This window comes from Heterodontus francisci, chromosome 37, assembly GCF_036365525.1.
Source record: "Heterodontus francisci isolate sHetFra1 chromosome 37, sHetFra1.hap1, whole genome shotgun sequence".
In the NCBI taxonomy this organism is placed as follows: domain Eukaryota; kingdom Metazoa; phylum Chordata; class Chondrichthyes; order Heterodontiformes; family Heterodontidae; genus Heterodontus; species Heterodontus francisci.
The window spans coordinates 41056108-41075278 of NC_090407.1; the positions used below are offsets into that span (position 1 = coordinate 41056108).

The window sequence follows — 19171 nt, forward strand, 5'->3', positions numbered from 1 at the left end:
AAACAAAGGAGGACACAAAGAGCCTGTACATGGATGTATAAAGGTTAAGTGAGTAGGCAAGAAGGTAGCAGATGGAATATAATGTGGAGAAATATGTAGTTATCCACTTCAGTAGGAAAAATAGAAAAGCAGAATATTTTTTAAAAGGCAAGAGATTGAGCAATGTTTGCATTCAGAAATACACCCGAGGGACCTGGGTATCATGTGCACAAATCACAGAAAGTTAATACACAGATTCAACAAGCAATGAGGAAAGTAATTGGCACATTAGCCTTTATTACAAAGAGATTGGAGTCTTCTTTGGCCTCCTTGTCTCGAGAGACAATGGGCAATCGCCTGGAGGTGGTCAGTGGTTTGTGGAGCAGCGCCTGGAGTGGCTATAAACGCCAATTCTAGAGTGACAGACTCTTCCACAGGTGCTGCCGATAAAATTGGTTGTTGGGGCTGTTACACAGTTGGCTCTCTCCTTGCACTTCTGTCTTTTTACCTGCCAACTGCTAAGTCTCTTCGACTCGCCACTCTTTAGGCCCACCTTTATGGCTGTCCGCCAGCTCTGCAATCACTGGCAACTGACTCCCACGACTTGTGGTCAATGTCACAGGACTTCATGTTGCATTTGCAGACGTCTTTAAAGCAGAGATATAGACGGCCAGTGGGTCTGATACCAGTGGCGAGCTTACTGTACAATGTGTCCTTGGGGATCCTGCCATCTTCCATGCGGCTCACATGGCCAAGCCATCTCAAGCGCCACTGGCTCAGTAGGGTGTATATGCTGGGGATGTTGGCCGTCTCAAGGACTTCTGTGTTGGAGATACGGTCCTGCCACCTGATGCCAAGGATTCTCCAGAGGCAGCGAAGATAGAATGAGTTGAGACGTTGTTCTTGGCTGACATACGTTGTCCAGGCCGCGCTGCCATAGAGCAAGGTACTGAGGACACAGGCTTGAAACTCTCGGACTTTTGTGTTCCGTGTCAGTGCGCCAATTTCCCACACCCTCTTGGCCAGTCTGGACATAGCAGCGGACTCCTTTCCCATGCGCTTGTTGATTTCTGCATCGAGAAACAGGTTACTGGTGATAGTTGAGCCTAGATAGGTGAACTCTTGAACCACTTCCAGAGCGTGGTCGCCGATATTGATGGATAGAGCATTTCTGACATCCTGTCCCATGATGTTCATTTTCTTGAGGCTGATGCTTCGGCCAAATTCGTTGCAGGCAGCCGCAATCCTGTCGATGAATCTCTGCAGACACTCTTCTGTGTGGGATGTTAATGCAGCATCGTCAGCAAAGAGGAGTTCCCTGATGAGGACTTGCCGTACTTTGGTCTTCGCTCTAAGACTGGCAAGGTTGAACAACCTGCCACTTGATCTTGTTTGGAGGAAGATTCCTACAAAGAGATTGGAGTATAGAATAAAGAAGTCTTACTGCCATTATATAGGGCCTTGGTGAGACTACACCTGGAGTACTGTCTGCAGTTTTGGTCTCCTTAGGTAAGGAACGATATACTTGCATTTTATAGGGATAGCAGTGAAAGTTGACTAGATTGATTCCTGGGCTGAGGGGATTGTCAATTGAAAATATATCTTAAGGGAATTGACAGGGTAGATGTAGGGGTGATGTTTTCCCCTGGCTGGGGAGTCTAGACCTGAGGGCCACAGTCTCAGAATAAGGGGTCAGGCACTTAGGCCTAAGCTGAGAAATTTATTCTCTCAAAGGTTGGTGAATCTTTGGACTTCCTTACCCCAAAGGGCTGTGGATGCTCAGTTGCTGAGGAGATTCATGAGGGCGTTGCCAGGAATGGCAAATTTTAGCTATGAGGAAAGATTGGTTAGGCTGTGATTGTTTTCTTTGGAACAGAGGACACTGAGGGCAGATTTAATTGAGGTGTATAAAATTGAGGGGCCGAGATAGAGTGGGTAGAAAGTAAAGGTCTGCAAAGGAAACCCGACCCGAGCCCGAATGCTGCACCCGGAAGTGCGACCCGATTCGAACCCGCCACGTATCGTCAGGGTTGGGTCCGGCCCGACCCCGACGACGTGTCGGGTTCAGGTCAGGTCGCACTTCCGGATCTGGCATTCGGGCTCAGGTCGGGTTTCCTTTGCAGACCTTTAGTAGGAAGGACCTATTTCCGTTAGTGAGTTCAATAACAAGGGGCCATACATTTAAAGTAATTAGCACAAGCATTAGAGGGGAGTTGAGAAATCTTTTCACCAGGAGGGTGGTGGGGATCTGGAATTCATTGCCTGAAAGGGTGATAGAGGCAGAAACACTCTTTGCATTTAAAAAAGTACTTACTTATGCACTTGAAGTAACATACTAGGCTACGGAGCAAGGGCTGGAAAATGGGATGAGGCTTTTTTTCGGCCTGCACAAGCAAGATGGACTGAATGGCCTCCTCCTGTACTGTACATTTTTTGTTTCAATGACCCCTTCCAACGCTTTGTTTTTTTTTGAGGAAATGTCAGTGTTGTAGCTGCAGTGGAATAGCTTGGCTAGAGGTGCGGCTAGTTCTGGAGCAAGTCTTCAGCACTGCAGCCAGGATGTTGTCGGGATTTATAGCTGTTGTATGTAGTGGGCTCAACAATTTCTTGATATCACATGAAGTGAATCGAATTGGCTAATAAAGTCTGGCTACTTTGTTGGTGGGGGACCTCAGGGTTAGGCTGAGATGGATGACAAATTAAAAGCTCTTTATCTGAGCAATAAGATAGATGAACTAGCAGCATGGACATAAATGGTTTAGATCTAATTGCCATTACAAAGACATGGTTACAAGGTGACCAAGGTTGAGAAATAAATATTCCAGGGTACATAACCTTTTGAAAAGACAGGCAGAATGGCAAAGGAGGAGTAAACCTGATCGCAACGGATGACATGAGGACAGTAGTGCAAAAAGATCTTGCCTCAGAAGGTCAGAAAGTAGAATCTGTGTGGGTGGACATTAGGAATAACCAGGATCAGAAAACGCTGATGCAAATAGTTTATAGCTCCACCCCCCCCCCCCCCCCCCCACCCCACCCCCATCCCCAACAAGAAATAGGAGCAGGTGTAGACCATATGGCCCATCGAGCCTGCACTGCCATTCAATACAATCATGGCTGATCTTATGCTTCAACTCCACTTTCCTGCCCGGCCACCTTGATTCCCTGAGAGACCAAAAATCCGTCTATCCCAGCCTTAAATGTATTCAATGATGGAGCACCCACAACCCTCGGGTGTAGAGAATTCCAAAGATTTACAATCCTTTGAGTGAAGTAATTTATCCTGATCTCAGTCCTGAATGATTGGTCTCTTATCCTGAGACTGTGTCCCCATGTTTTAGATTCCCCAACCAGCAGAAATGATCTGTGTCTACCCTATCCAGCCCCTTCATAATCTTGTATGTTTCATTGAGATCGCCTCACATTCTTCTAAACTCCAGAGAGTATAGGCCCAGTTTACTCAGTCTATCATCCCCTCATCCCAGGAACCAATTTAGTGAACCTTCGCTGCACCGCCTCCAGTGCAAGTATATCTTTTCTTAAATGTAAAAACTATATTGACTTGTTTTAATCATACTGTGCTTTTCTAAGTGCATTGTTAAGACTTCCTTAATTCCCCAACAGTAGTTATACAATTGCAGAGAGCATTAAGCAAGAAATAATTGGAATTTGCAACAAAGGAAATGTAATAATAGTGATTACTATACTGGACAATTCAAATTGGCAAAGGTAGCCTGGAAGATGAGTTTGTAGAATGCTTTTGTGACAGTTTCCTAGAATAATACGTTGTGGAACCAACTAGGGATAAAGCTTTTTAGATCTAATATTGTGCAATGAGGTGGGTTTAATTAGTAATCTCATGGTAAAAGATCCTTTGGGAAAAAGTGATTATAATACAATTGATTCCACATTAAGTTTGAAAGTGACATACTTCAGTCCCAAACAGGAATGTCAAACTTAATCAAAGCCAGTTACATAGATATGAGGGGAGAGCTGGCCAAGCTTGATTTTTTTTTATTATTCATTTATGGGATATGGGCATCGATGGCCAGGCCAGCATTTATTGCCCATCCCTAATTGCCCTTGAGAAGGTAGTGGTGAGCTGCCTTCTTGAACCGCTGCAGTCCATGTGGGGTAAGTACACTGACAGTGCTGTTAGGAAGGGAGTTCCAGGATTTTGATCCAGTGACAGTGAAGGAACAGCGATACAGTTCCAAGTCAGGATGGTGTGTGACTTGGAGGGGAACTTGCAGGTGGTGATGTTCCCATGCATTTGCTGCCCTTGTCCTTCTAGTTGGTAGAGGTCGTGGGTTTGGAAGGTGCTGTCTAAGGAGCCTTGGTGCATTGCTGCAGTGCATCTTGTAGATGGTACACACTGCTGCCACTGTGAGTCGGTGGTGGAGGGAGTGAATGTTTATAGATGGGGTGCCAATCAAACGGGCTGCTTTGTCCTGGATGGTGTTGAGCTTCTTGAGTGTTGTTGGAGCTGCACCCATCCAGGCAAGTGGAGAGTATTTCATCACACTCCTGACTTGTGCCTTGTAGATGGTGGGTAGGCTTATGGAGTCAGGAGGTGAGTTACTCGCCGCAGGATTCCTAGCCTCTGACCTGCTCTTGTAGCCATGGTATTTATATGGCTACTCCAGTTCAGTTTCTGGTCAATGGAAGCCCCTAGGATGTTGTTGTGTGGGGGATTCAGTGATGGTAATGCCATTGAATGTCAAGGGGAGATGGTTAGATTCTCTCTTGTTGGAGATGGTCATTGCCTGGCACTTGTGTGGCACGAATGTTACTTGCCATTTATCAGCCCAAGCCTGGATATTGTCCAAATCTTGCTACATTTCTACACGGACTGCTTCAGTATCTGAGGAGTCACGAATGGTGCTGAACATCCCCACTTCTGACCTTATGATTGAAGGAAGGTCATTGATGAAGCAGCTGAAGATGGTTGGGCCTAGGACACTACCCTGAGGAACTCCTGCAGTGATGTCCTGGAGCTCAGATGATTGACCTCCAACAACCACAACCATCTTCCTTTGTGCTAGGTATGACTCCAACCAGCGGAGGGTTTTCCCCCTGATTCCCATTGACTCCAGTTTTGTTAGGGCTCCTTGATGCCATACTCGGTCAAATGCTGCCTTGAAATCAAGGGCAGTCATTCTCACCTCACCTCTTGAGTGCAGCTTTTTTGTCCATGTTTGAACCAAGGCTGTAATGAGGTCAGGAGCTGAGTGTCCCTGGCAGAACCCAAACTGAGCGTCACTGAGCAGGTTATTGCTAAGCAAGTGCCGCTTGATGGCACTGTTGATGACACCTTCCATCACTTTACTGATGATTGAGAGTCGGCTAATGGAGTGGTAATTGGCCGGGTTGGACTTGTCCTGTTTTTTGTGTATAAGACATACCTGGGCAATTTTCCACATTGCAGGATAGATGCCAGTGTTGTAGCTATACTGGAACAGCTTGGCTAGGGGCGCGGCATGTTCTGGAGCACAGGTCTTCAGTACTATTGCCAGAATATTGTCAGGGCCCATAGCCTTTGCAGTATCCAGTGCCTTCAGTCATTTCTTGATATCTATGATTGGGTAAATAGACTAAAACCTATGGCGGTAAATGAACAGTGGGAATCATTTAAAGAAACAATTCAAAATGATTAACTAAAATACTGGCGACCCAGTAAATATGGGTAAAATATGGGGCGGCACAGTGGTGCAGTGGTTAGCACCGCAACCTCACAGCTCCAGCGACCCGGGTTCAATTCTGGGTACTGCCTGTGTGGAGTTTGCAAGTTCTCCCTGTGTCTGCGTGGGTTTTCTCCGGGTGCTCTGGTTTCCTCCCACAAGCCAAAAGACTTGGAGGTTGGTCGGTAAATTGGCCATTATAAATTGTCCCTAATATAGGTAGGTGGTTGGGAAATATAGGGACAGGTGGGGATGTGGTAGGAATATGGGATTAGTGTAGGATTAGTATAAATGGGTGGTTGATGGTCGGCACAGACTCGGTGGGCCGAAGGGCCTGTTTCAGTACTGTATCTCTAAACTAAACTAAAATACATTCTATTAAAAGTACAAAAACTCATCAAGAAAGAGCCGTCGTGGCTTACTTAAAGTTAAAGATAGTATTAGATTAAAAGATGAGGCTTATGATGCAAAGAATTGTAGTAAGCCTGACGTTTGGGAGTGTTTTAGAACTCAGCAAAGGGTAGCTAAAACATTGGTTAAAAAGGGAAAGAAATAGAATGAGAGTAAACGAGCCAAGGATATAAAAACTGACTAATGGCTTTTACAATTATATAAAAATTTTGGCCACTTAGAGACAGAGATGGGAGAAATTATAAAGGGAATGAGGAAATGGCAGAGATGTTGAACAAATATTTGGTGTCCATCTTCACAGTACAAGACACGAATTGCACCTCAGATAAAGAGGGTAACCACGGGGCTAATAAGAGTGAGGAACATATGGACATTAGCAGACAAAAAGTATTGGAGAAACTTGGAGAAAAGTACAGGACTAAAAGCCGACAATTCGGCAAATGGCATGTTGGCCATTATTGCAAAGGGATTAGCGAACAAGAATAATGAAATCTTGCTGCAATTGTACAGGACTTTGGTGAGACCACACCTGGAGTACTGTGCACAGTTTTGGTCTCCATATCTAACATAAGATTTACTTGCATTGGAGCGAAGGTTCACTAAATTGGTTCCTGGGATGAGAGGCTGAGTAAATTGGGCCCAGATTCTCTGGAGTTTAGAAGAATGAGAGGTGATCTCATTAAAACATACAAGATTCTGAAGGGGCTTAACAGGGTAGACACAGAGAGGTTGTTCCCCCTAGCTGGGGAATCTAGAACATGGGGGCACAGCCTCAGGATAAAGGGTCAATCATTTAGCACTGTGTTGAGAAGAAATTTCTTCACTAAAGGAGTTGTGAATCTTAAGAACTGCCTATGCAAGACGGTTGTGGATGCTCCATCGTTGAGTATATTTATTTAAGACTGAAAGAGAGAAATTTTTGATCCCTTGGAATCGAGGGATATGGAGAGCGGCAGATCAGCCACTATTGTATTGAATGACGGAGCAGGCTTGAGGAGCCGTACGCTTTATTCCTGCTCCTATTTCTTATTATATTCTTCTCATTCCCTCAGCGCTTCTGGCCAAATATGGTTGCAACTCTTCAGCTTCGTCTTTTGCACTCACTTGCTGGGCTCCACCATCATTAAGGATGGAGATGTCCATGAAGCCTGCTCCTTCTGATAGTTGCGTAATTGTCCGCCTCCATTCATAACTGGATGTGGCAGGACTGCAGAGCCTGGATCTGATCCATTGGTTATAGAATCACTTAGCTCTGCTTCTGCTGTTCAGCATGCATATGTAGTCTTGTGCTATAGCTTCACCAGGCTGGAACCTCATTTTTCGGTGTGCTTGGTGGTACTCCTGGCATGCTCCTCCACGCTCCTCATTGAAGCAGTGTTGTTCCTTCAGCTTGATTCTAATGGTATAGTGAGGGACATGCTGGAACACTATTCTGCTGTTGCTGATGGCCTACAACACCTCGTGGATGCCCAGTTTTGAGCTGCCAGTTCTGTTCTGGATCTATTCCACTAGCATGGTGATAGTGCCACGCAATACGACAGAGGATGTCCTCAGCGCGAAGGCAGGACTTGACCTCCACAAAGACTGTGCAGTTATCACTCTTGCCCGTACTGTCATGTTCAGATGTATCTGCGACAGGTAGATTGGTCAGGACGAGATCGAGTATTTTTTTTTCTCTCCTGCTGGTTGCCTCACCACCTGCCACAAGCCCAGTCTGGCAGCTTTGTCCTTTAGGACTCAGCCAGCTTGTTCAGTAACGGTGCCACTGAGCCACTCTTGGCAATGGACATTGAAGTCCCCCACCCAGAGTACATGCTGTGCCCTTGCTGCCCTCAGTGCTTTTTCAAAGTTGTTTTCAACATGGAGGAGTATTTATTCATCAGCTGAGGGGCAGTAGGTGGTAATCAGCAGGAGGTTTCTTTGCCAATGTTTGACACACGTCATGAGACTTCATGGGGTCCAGAGTCAATGTTGAAAACACCCAGGGCCAATCCATCCTCACTGTATACTACTGTTCCACCACCTCTGGTGGGTTTAACAGGATCTAGCCAGGGATGGTGATGGGGAGTTTGGGACATTGGCTGATAGGTATGATTCTGTGACTGTCAGGTTGTTGCCTGACTAGTCTGCGGGACATCTCTCCCTATTTTGGCACATGTCCCCAGATGTTAGTGAGCAGAACTTCATAGGGTCGACTACCCTGTGCATGCCTTTGTCGTGTCAGAATCTGCTGCCTAGATCGATGCCAGGTGGTCCTTCCAGTTTTTAAAAAATATGCTTTGTCATAGTTTTTACAACTGAGCAGCAGCTAAGAGTCAGCTGCATTGCTGTGGGTCTGGAGTCGCATATAGGCCACACCATGTGAGGACAGCAGATTTCCTTCCTAAAGGACGTTAGTGAACCAGATTGGTTTTTCCAATTAAAAACCGCAAATGCTGGCAATACTGAGCAGGTTGAGCAGCATCTGTGGAGAGCAAAATAGAGTTAACGTTTCAGGTCTGCGACCTTTCATTAATTTCATCAGTTCTAGTGAAAGGTCATGGTCCAGAAACACTAACTCTTTTTCCTTCTCCATAAATGCTGTCAGACGTACTGAGTATTTCCAGCATTTTCTGTATTTTACTGTATATGTTATTTAATATGCTGTCATCATGAATATCTTTGTATCGGTAATTTATAATGTAATAATTTTTTCTGTTGCAAACATTTTTTTAAATTCTGTTCTCCCTTCCCCTCAAACACTTCGCCCTCCCACCCCTGCCCCAAAAAAGGCTCCTTTGTCATCAGTGTAACTGCCCATCCCAGTTAGCCCCACTCCCCATCTGAACCATGGAAAGTTGACTTGTTTCCAAGCCTCAATGGCACCTGAACTACTTATTCCATATTGCTGTGCAAGAATGCTGTACTCTGCTACGGACCTTTGCAAAATAGATTGACAAAGTACGATGTAAGAATAGTTTTTTTATCCTGGTCAGTGCCCTGAAATCCTGTGCCAGCAATTTTATTGAAGGTTGCTTTTGAATTTTGTAAAATTTATTATGTAACTACTCTTTATACTTTCTAAAAACTCTTCTGAGGATTACATTTCCTGTCTATGCTGAGTTGTAATGCAGTGAAAAATATATTTAAAATTCTTTCTAATAACCTGGGCTTCCAATTGCCATTCATGATCTTCCTGGCCTGGTTGTGAAATATAGTTGATCGAATTAATAGAATGAAAAGACTGTAAATTAAATAATGGAATTTGCTGACTTCATGGACCATTGTTCCATAACTGAAATAGTTTATGAAAATCAGTCCTACAGTTGAAAAAACAGTCTCATATCCTCTGCAGTGAGAGATTTAAAAATGGGATTGTTCACTAATAACTGCAATAAATGCAGTGGTGAGGTGATTGAAAAGTTTGAGGGGAATGTTTAAAGACTGTAGTGAGCAATGTCAAGATGACAGTCGCAATGATGGAACAAGCGGTTTGACGACTTTAAAGTAGAATAACTGCATAGTGTGATTGACGAAGTATAACAGGGTTTATCTTTAAGTTATTGTATAATTAGTTTATATTTCATGATCAATGCTTTATTTCTCAGGTGATGAAAGAAGGTGCACCAGAGCTAAATTTGAGTGGTTCTGAGGCTGAGGAGGAAAGAGAGGAATGCAAAGTCGAAGGAGAGAAGGATCCTGACTTTAACCAGGTAGTATGTCATTTGGTTCTATTTAAGTTGGTACCTTGCAAAAGCGTGGCCAGAGGGAGTGTCATTGACTTTGTTCTTAAACATAACTTATATATTCCTATTTTGAACTTGGATATTCGGTTACATTATTGGCCTTATTTGGCACTTAAAGCTGCAGTCTTAGATTTCTGAAATAAGTAATTTAAGAACAAACTTCTTTTAAATTTGAAACATTTCCTTTTTCCATGCTGATGTACATCTGTACATGGTTAGCACAATATTATTACGTAAAGTTTGCGTAATGGTTGACTCACACTCAGGCTAACACCAGGGCTCAAGGGCATTGTAAACCCATTTATTGTGTCACTGTAAAGAACAGTCAAAAATAAAACTTATTGTTTTCACTTAAGTAATTCAAAAATCAAGTTAAATGAGATGGAATTATTCCTCCCCACATTCCATGCGCAGTTAATAGTATAGCGTTAATCCGTTATAATGTACAAGCTCATTTTCTAAATGCCAAATTAGTACATCACGCATTTGCAACAATGTCAATTATTTTGAATTTGTACTTCTAAGTAACATGAGCGAAGTAAATCATTCAACTAGAAAATTGGACGGACGTTTTTAGAGATTGCTTTGACTGCAGTACGTGATCATCCTTTACTGTATCTTAGGTCATCTTAGGAGCATAGGAAACAGGAGCAGGAGTCGGTCATTCGGCCCCTCGAGCCTGCACTGCCATTCAACTGGATAATGGCTGATCTACCTCAACACCATTTTCTTGCATTGCCCCCATATCCCTTGATATCTTTCATATCTAGAAGTTTATTGATCTCTGTCCTGAATATACTTAATGACTGAATATATTTAATGAACAAAGATTCACCACCCTCTGAGTGAAGAAATTCCTCCTCATCTCAGTCCTAAATGGCCTACCTCTTATTCTGAGACTGTGCCCCCTGGTTCTAAACCCACAGCCAGGGGAAACATCTTTCCTCCATGTATCAGGGCGAGCCCTGTAAGAATTTTGTATGCCTCATTGCGATCACCTCTCATTCTTCTAAACTCTGAGGCTATAGGCCCAGTCTCCTCAATCTCTCCTCAGAGGACAATCCTGCCATCCCAGGAATCACTCTGGTGAACCTTTGTTGCACTCCCTCAATAGCAGGTATATCCTTCCGTAGGTAAGGAGACCAAAACTTACTCAATACTCCAGGTGCAGCCTCACCAAGGCTCTAAACAATTGCAGCAAGAATTTACTACTTCAAATTCTCTTGCAATAAAGGCCAACATACCATTTGCCTTCCTAATTACTTGTTGCACCTGCATGTTGGCTTTTAGTGGCTTATGAACAAGGACACCCAGGTCCCTTTGGACATCAACACTTTCCAATCTCTCTCCATTTAAGAAATACTCTATTTCTGTTTTTCCTACCAAAGTGGATAAATTCATATTTTTCATATATTTCATCTGCCATGTTCTTGCCTGCTCACTTAGCCTGTGTAAATCCCCTTGAAGTCTGTTTGCATCCTCCTCACAACTCATATTCCCACCTAGTTTTGCATCATCAGCAAATTTAGAAATATTACATTTGGTCCCCACATCCAAATCATTGATAGAGATTGTGAATAGCTGGGGCCCAAGCATTGATCCTTGCAGTATCCCACTAGTCACAGTCTGCTAACCTGAAAATGACCCATTTATTCCTACTCTGTTTTCTGTCCATTAGCCAATTCTCAATCCATGCCATTATATTGCCCCCCCTCCCCCCCCAATCGCATGTGCTCTAATTGTGCTTACTAACCTCTTGTATGGTACCTTATCAAAAGCCTTCTGAAAATCCAAATGCACCACATCCACTGGTTCCTTCTTATCCATTCTGCTGGTTACATCCTCAAAATACTGCAATAGGTTTGTCAATCATGATTTCCCTTTCATAAATCCATGTTGACTCTGCCCAATCCTACCATTATTTTCTAAGTGTCCAGTTATCTCATTCTTTATAATAGATTCTAGCATTTTCCCTACTGATGTCAGGCTAACAGGTCTGTAGTTCGCTGTTTTCTCTCTCCCTCCTTTCTTAAATAGTGGGATTACATTTGCTACCTTCCAATCTGCAGGAACTGTTCCAGAATCTCTAGAGTTTTGAAAGATGACCACCAACGCAACCTCAACCTGTACAGACGCCTCTTTCAACACTCTGGGATGTAGATTATCCAGTCCAGGGGATTTAACAACTTTCAGTTCCATTAATTTCACCAGTTTTTTTTTTACTAATACCTTATTTTCTCGCCGATAGTTATGTTGTGTTGTGCCACTCAAAGAAAATTAAACTTTGCTAAGAATATTTTGTTTTCATTGATAATTTGTAGTGTTTTTATTTACCAGCTGTTAACTTAGAATTTGGCTTCTCCACCATTGATTGTTTGCGTATAGCTCTCGTGCACCCTCCAGGTGCTTTGAGTGCTAAAAGGAGCTGGTTGGCACTGTTGTGTACTATTAAAAGAATTGTGTGTTTACTTTCTCATGGCTGGTTCTGGGAGACAATATCTGTGTGCAAATGTTAATTATGCTGAGTATTCAAGTGAGCATACAGTTAACAGACTTCACAACAGCCTCTTCACAGGAACTTGGTTCCAGGTAGTACTGGGAAAGGTCTGACTGCCACACAGCGGATTATGTGGTTCAAGCTTGCCAGTGTTGATTAGCAAGATCACAGTCAAATAAACAAGCTCTTTGTACTCCCAAATTTGCACTTGGCAATTCAGATCTTTCAACAATATTCCGTAGGTATGCAGCTGGTTCAAGTCTCTTCATCAAACTTTGTGGAGGAGGGTCATGCTGAGAGTACCCTTGCAGCCCCTGCCTCCTCTAACTGTTAATGACTCAGATTAGGGTAAGATACTTGGGCAAAAGACATCTGCTCTCAGTAGATATAAATAAAAAGCTGTAGATGCTGGAATCTGAAACAAAAACAGAAATTGTGAGCAGGTCAATCAGCATCTGAAACAAACAGACAATTAGAACTTGAAAGCATTACAGATGAGTGATCCTGGAGTAGAGCAGAGGAAATGGGAACGAACAAGCGAGTGAGCGTATATACACACACAAACATTTAGAGTAAGCTATCTATGCAAGCTGGAAAGACCACAGCTGAGAAACTCATAGTCTATAGACAACATCACTGTAAATGCTAAACTATGAACTTGAAACGTTACCCTCCATGTTTACACTAATTGGACACAGAAATTAATAGATAAAGTTTCTCTATTTCATGTACTTGAAAACTAAAGTAGACATCAAACCTTCTGCTTTCAGAGCAATGGAGCGAAACGGCGGAAGCTAACGCACCCTTGTATTGGCAGTAACAGCAGCGTGTACTATAAACAGGGAATTCGACGTAGTACACGGCACAGAGTTCGTGGAGAAAAGGAGCTCATTGTGTCAGCCAATCAAACTCTCAAAGAGTTGAAAATACAGGTGAACTATCTTCAAATAGTTTGAGAAAATTCGAGATGCTGATTTTTAAATGAGATACAGCTGCTGTTATGTAACTATCAGATTTGTGGCTGATTTTATTTGTGGAGTAAGTTACCAGGTGACCCATTGAAATGAACCATTATAAATGATTTCAAAAGGCAACTGGACTTGTATCTGGAGAAAGAAGGTATTAAGGGGTATTGCAAGAACGTAGATTAATGGAGTTCAAATCTGTCAAAAAATAATGGGCTTTTTGGATCTTTTATTTCATAATCTGAAGAATTCTATGTTGTGTATTCTGTTGGGATTTTTTTCCCCCACTGCCATTATGTTTATAGATAGTAGTGTACCAGACTATGAGGCAGTAATCATTGCAGGGTTCAGTTAAATGCAAAACTCAAATTGTTTGGCTGTTCTCTGAATCCTACAGAAGTCAGCAGTATTGGTGGGAGCAGCTTCATTCTGGTTGCACTTGAGGATTAATGATGGTGATAGAATTACTGAAAGCACTTCAGATGGTTAGAGACAGTTAGTTGTTTACCAAGTGGTAATACAATCAATATTGTATAGAGGATAAAACTACTGATAATGCAGGCTAGAATTTAAGCTGATATTCTACAGGATGAAATGGGACTCCTACACACATCGAGATCTTAGTCTATTGATTTTGGTGTACGATGAGGAATATCAATAGTGTGAGCTTTTTGGTAAAATAATTACTTTCGCTATTCCATTTCCTGAAGTAGGAGGTGTCATATAAAGTATGATCTGTATTAAGAATGCACTTTTTTGAGACACTCCAAGGTATTGCATTTTCTGTTTTCCTCCTCAATTAGTTTTACTGAATAAATAATAAAGTGTTTTGTACATACGTTTATGATCTTTATAAACTAGCACCAAATTTGAAAATGTCCCCATGATGGTGCTGATCAGGTAGATTGTTTACATCAGGAATTCCTGATTTCCAGTTGCTTTTTAAAACTTAAACCTCTTCTACAGATCATGCACGCCTTTTCTGTTGCACCATTTGATCAAAATTTGTCACTGGAAGGACGGATGCTAACTGATGACACTGCAACACTGGGCAACTTGGGAGTCATCCCAGAATCAGTCATTCTGTTAAAGGTACTTTTATTCAGCTATTGGCAATTCTGGTACCGGTAGCGTTAACCTGTATTTGTTTATTAAAGCAATGATTTAGAGCCAATACATTGATAGAAATGTCAGAATATTTTATTTTGTTTTCCTCTTCACTGACTGGCAGTGGTTTCACCTCCAACTGGGTTGCAAACACCTTCTGATGATTTATCTAACTGTGTGTGTTAAATTTATATTCTGTTACACTCTGGTAGCATTTCAGACTTCTAGTCGTCCTCCTGCTTTCAGCTTTTGTTTGTAAATACTTGCAGCAAATTGATGAGACCCCCTCCATTACTTGGGGATTTAATACTGCAGGTAACAGGATGTATATTTAAAAGAAATAATTCATTAAATGCAGTATGAATAAAGCTAGCATTCTGTACTACCTTTGACCCTGCAAAACTGCTTTAGATTGAAACCACAAGCAAGGCTGCAAAAATTGAACCTCATGAATTCATAGAATTTACAGCCTAGTAAAAGGCCATTAACCCCATTGTGCTATCTCTTCCACTGTCTGCTGCAATCTCAGTTCCCTACCTTTCCCTCATATCTATTTATATTTGTCCTTCTCAGATTTTTATCCAGCTCCCTTTTAAACTCTTATAGTCCCTGCCTCAATACCCACTTTTAGTAAAATAATTCAAGTTCCAAATATCCTCCTTGTGAAATAATTCTTCTGATTTTTCCCTCTTCAGTCTGATTTTGTGCCCCCTTGTTACTGAGTTGCCAACCAGTAGAAATAGTACATCACTCATGACACCCCTAAAACCTTTGACTAATATGACATTTTTTATTGGCATCCACCTTCACCTCTATTCCAGTGAAAAAGATCCAATTTTTCATGCTTATCTTAATAACTAATACCTCTCATTCTGATAATTCAAGTGAATCTTTACTGTGCCCTTTCCACCATTCATACAATAATCACATAATGGGGTACCTGGTGATTTGCCATATATACAAAGTCCAGACTTTTTAATGGTCTTTTTACCTGAACCCCTATCTTTTTATATATAAAAAAAATCTCTCTGCACTACTGCATCTGTTGTTCAACTCTGTTCAGGGTTGAATTAATTTTATTGTTTTCCCCAAAATGTATTAATTAGCATTTCTCTTTAACTGCATCTGCCCACTCTGCTAATCCACACACTCCTTTTCATCCTAACATGTAATTTGCCAAGACTTTAATTTGGTATGGCTGTCAAACTTTTACATAGTTCATTTAATGTCTGTATCAAAATGATTTGTAAAAGTAGAAGAGGTTCCAACAGAGATCCTTAGGGTACATCGTGACCACCATTCTGGAAATCATCCACTTTTACCTCCACTTGTTGCATTCTCTGCCTGAACCATCCCTCTGTTGATGCAGCTACATTCCTTTTGATACCATGTGCCATAATTTTCATAAATCTCTTAACTAACCTAACTGTTGCCTTCTATATAAACAGCATCCATTTAATTCCCTTTATCTATAAACTTGATTTCTACAACAGAAAAAATCAGTTAAATTAGCTCTTAAAAATCCATGTTGACTTTTTCTAATTATCCCAATCCTTTCTAAGTTTTCACTAATTTCATCCTGTATTATAGACTAGGAGTTTAACCACAATCCAGGTAAGATTAACTGGCCGATAATTTTCTGTTCTATGCCAGCAGTACAAAAACACGTGTTTTCTGCATTTTAAACTGTATAAAAATATGTTTAGAATTCTTGTGAAAATCATCAAAAAAACTTGTCTGCTCAGATCAAATTTGCATCCATTTGACTGATCATTAGAGGTATCATGTGTTAATGTGCAAATTTATGGCAAATCATTAAACTTTGTTTCATTATCTTGTACTTAAGGCTGATGAACCAATTGCTGATTATACAGCAATGGATGATATAATGCAAGGTAGGAGATTTTGGATGTTGTTTGCCTCGAATTTGTAAATTTACCTTAATTGAAAATAAATTATGGCTGGACAGTCTAACTTGATTTTATATCTGAGGTGGTCATTGGTCATTTCAATATGGATTATTTGTAGCTATAAAACACCAATATAATTTCTAAACAGTTAGTGAATACAAATATGATTTAATGTTTTATAGTTGGTACATTTTGATAAAATGTACGAGTACTGTGCAGTATTCTACATGGTAAAGGTTTTCATTTACAGCTATTAACTTTTCTCTTCTTTTTCCCAGTATGTATGCCTGAAGAGGGTTTTAAAGGTGAGTCTTTTTAACTTTTTTAAAGGAATTTGTACCTCAGAACCGTATTTGAATCTATTTTGCAGCCTGCCTGCTGGTTTGTGTGGGTGCTTTATTGTTCTCGATATTGGTACTGATTGCCAGATAGCATATCAATGTGCTAGATATCGGTATTAGATTGCTAAACCAAGTTTTGGTATTGGTGCCTTAGATATTGGTATGCCAAATAACATAAGAAATAGGAGCAGGAGTAGGCAATACAGCCCCTCGGGCCTGTTCCACCATTCAATAACATCGTGGCTGATCTGATCGTGGCCTCAACACCATTTTCCTGTCTCCTCCCCATAACCCTTAACTCCCCTATAGTTAAAACATCTGTTGATCTCAGCCTGAAATATATTCATCGATTCAGCCTCCACTGCTCTGGGATAGAGAATTCCAAAGAGTCACGATCCTCTGAAAGAAGTATTTCCTCCTCATCACTGTCTTAACTTAGCAACTCCTTATTCTGAAACTATGCCCACTCAGAATTTTCTATGTTTCAATAAAATCACCTATTATTCTTCTAAACTCCAATGAGTATAGACTCAGCCTGCTCAACATTTCCTCATAAGACAATCCTTTCATCCCAGGAATTAACCTAGTGAACCTTCTCTGAACTGCGCCAATGCAAGTATATTCCTCCCTAAATAAGGAGACCAAAACTTTACGCAGAACTCACCAACACCCTGTACAGTTGTAGCAAGAGGGTTTAGAGTAGTTTAGAGGGGATGTGCGAGGCAAGTTTTTTTACACAGAGGGTGGTGAGTGCCTGGAACTTGCTGCCAGGGGAGGTGGTGGAAGCAGATACGATAGCGACGTTTAAGAGACATCTTGACAAATATATGAATAGGAAGGGAATAGAGGGATATGGGCCCCGGAAGTGCAGAAGGTGTTAGTTTAGGCAGGCATCAAGATCGGCGCAGGCTTGGAGGGCCGAATGGCCTGTTCCTGTGCTGTACTGTTCTTTGTTCAAGACTTCCCTACCATTACACCAGGTTATTGATATCAATGCATCAATTTCTGGTATTGGGACACCAGGTTATTGATATCAAAATTCCAGATTGATACCCCAGATATTGGTATGTCAAATATCTGTGCACCTGATATCAATATGCCCGGTATGTCGGGTATTGGTTTTCTGATCTAGTAACTGATCAGAGATAGAGGACAGACAGCTGGCCTTTCCTACTCTTCTTGTTGAGGCTAATATTTATCAGTTGAATCACTGGGCCATTAATTACCTTATCTGTCTGGGTCACAAAGAAATGAGTAATCCACTGTATGGTTCTTGTTGCAGGTACTGGTCTATTGGGCCACTGAAGTGATGAAACTTGCTGTGAACAGCAGAGTGGAAGTTGTGCAGTAAGGAAGAAGGACAGAGATGAAGTCACTCAAACGTTGCACCAGGCATACAGGGGTGCATATTGACTTGGTTGATACTTTTAAAAAGAAAGAACCAGTCTTAAAGTTTGCTTGCATCTCCTGCCTTTTTATGCAAAAGCGCACAGTGTCTTGAATTCAGTTGATGGAGCAATAAAGGAAAATAAATCCCTTTCGATGCTGCCTGGGCATATGATAGTGACCAGATAATTGTTGAGAGTAAAAAAAAATTCCCCTCAATTCACTGTGTCTAAAAACTTGTTTGAAGCAAAAATAGTGTCTTGATGGCTATTCTGTTCAAGCAGTTTGATGTAAAGTTTCCTCCTTGGGCACTCTAAACTAACTGTTGTTGGCAAGTTGCTATTGGTCCCTAGCCCAATAGTTAAACTTTTCTGTGTGTGACTCCACCACATGCCTAAAGTTGATTTCTGCTTAGAATGACACACCAAATTAACCTTAAATTGTGTAATACTGAGTTACATAAATTGTTTAACATGTCAGATTAGCAAGTCACTACTGCATTTTAAAATGTATAATATGCAAGAACAAGATGAACAGATTTAATGTTCCACGAGTATGAAACAGATCCTTAAGCCAGGTTGTTCCTTGCAACTTGTAAGCTGTGTACACAGTGAAATAGTTGCCTGCATTATTACATTAGTAATGTTTCCGGATATGTTCAAGTAATATTGTACTAGGACCACTGAAGTGCTGTAAATAAATGCAATGCTTCTTGATTTAATACATTTTACTGTTTTGTTTTTTGATACGGCCTTTTGCTTGGAAAAGAATTGAAAGTGTGCTGAAATAAGTTTTTCCAAATCCTGTTAAAAGGGTTGTGCGAATTGCGTTTGTTGTAGAAATGCTGTGGTAAGAATGCTATCTTGACAAATCCACTAGAATTGTTATATTGCTTATCTTTACTGTACCAAATAAAAGAGCAGATGGTTATAGAAAATGAGATGTGATTTTGTTTTTTTATTAAGGTGAGGCTTGAAGGTGCTCACTTCTCCACTGGCTGGATCAACTTGTGTGCATATCTCGCTTAACACAATATCATCTGTAATGGGTAAATAATGAACTGTGATAGTCATAAAACTGTTATGAAGTGGTCCCATCCCAAGTTATAAAATGTTGTTGAGACTTTAGTTATACTATCAGTGAAGCCAGCGTGCACTCACCAGAACATG

General features: G+C 41.3%; 1 protein-coding gene across 1 annotated transcript in view; it reads left to right on the plus strand.

Annotated features, from left to right (window-relative positions):
* Window positions 1–18929, plus strand: part of LOC137352268 (ubiquitin carboxyl-terminal hydrolase 48-like) — a 43058-nt gene extending 24129 nt beyond the window's left edge. Inside the window, exons 7-12 of the mRNA XM_068017560.1 lie at window positions 9659–9763; window positions 13064–13225; window positions 14225–14350; window positions 16212–16260; window positions 16554–16580; window positions 17899–18929. Of these exons, the coding sequence (XP_067873661.1) occupies window positions 9659–9763; window positions 13064–13225; window positions 14225–14350; window positions 16212–16260; window positions 16554–16580; window positions 17899–17921 (492 nt within the window). The 3' untranslated portion in view covers window positions 17922–18929. The remainder of the gene's footprint in view (window positions 1–9658; window positions 9764–13063; window positions 13226–14224; window positions 14351–16211; window positions 16261–16553; window positions 16581–17898) is intronic.
* The last annotated feature ends 242 nt before the right edge of the window (window positions 18930–19171 follow it).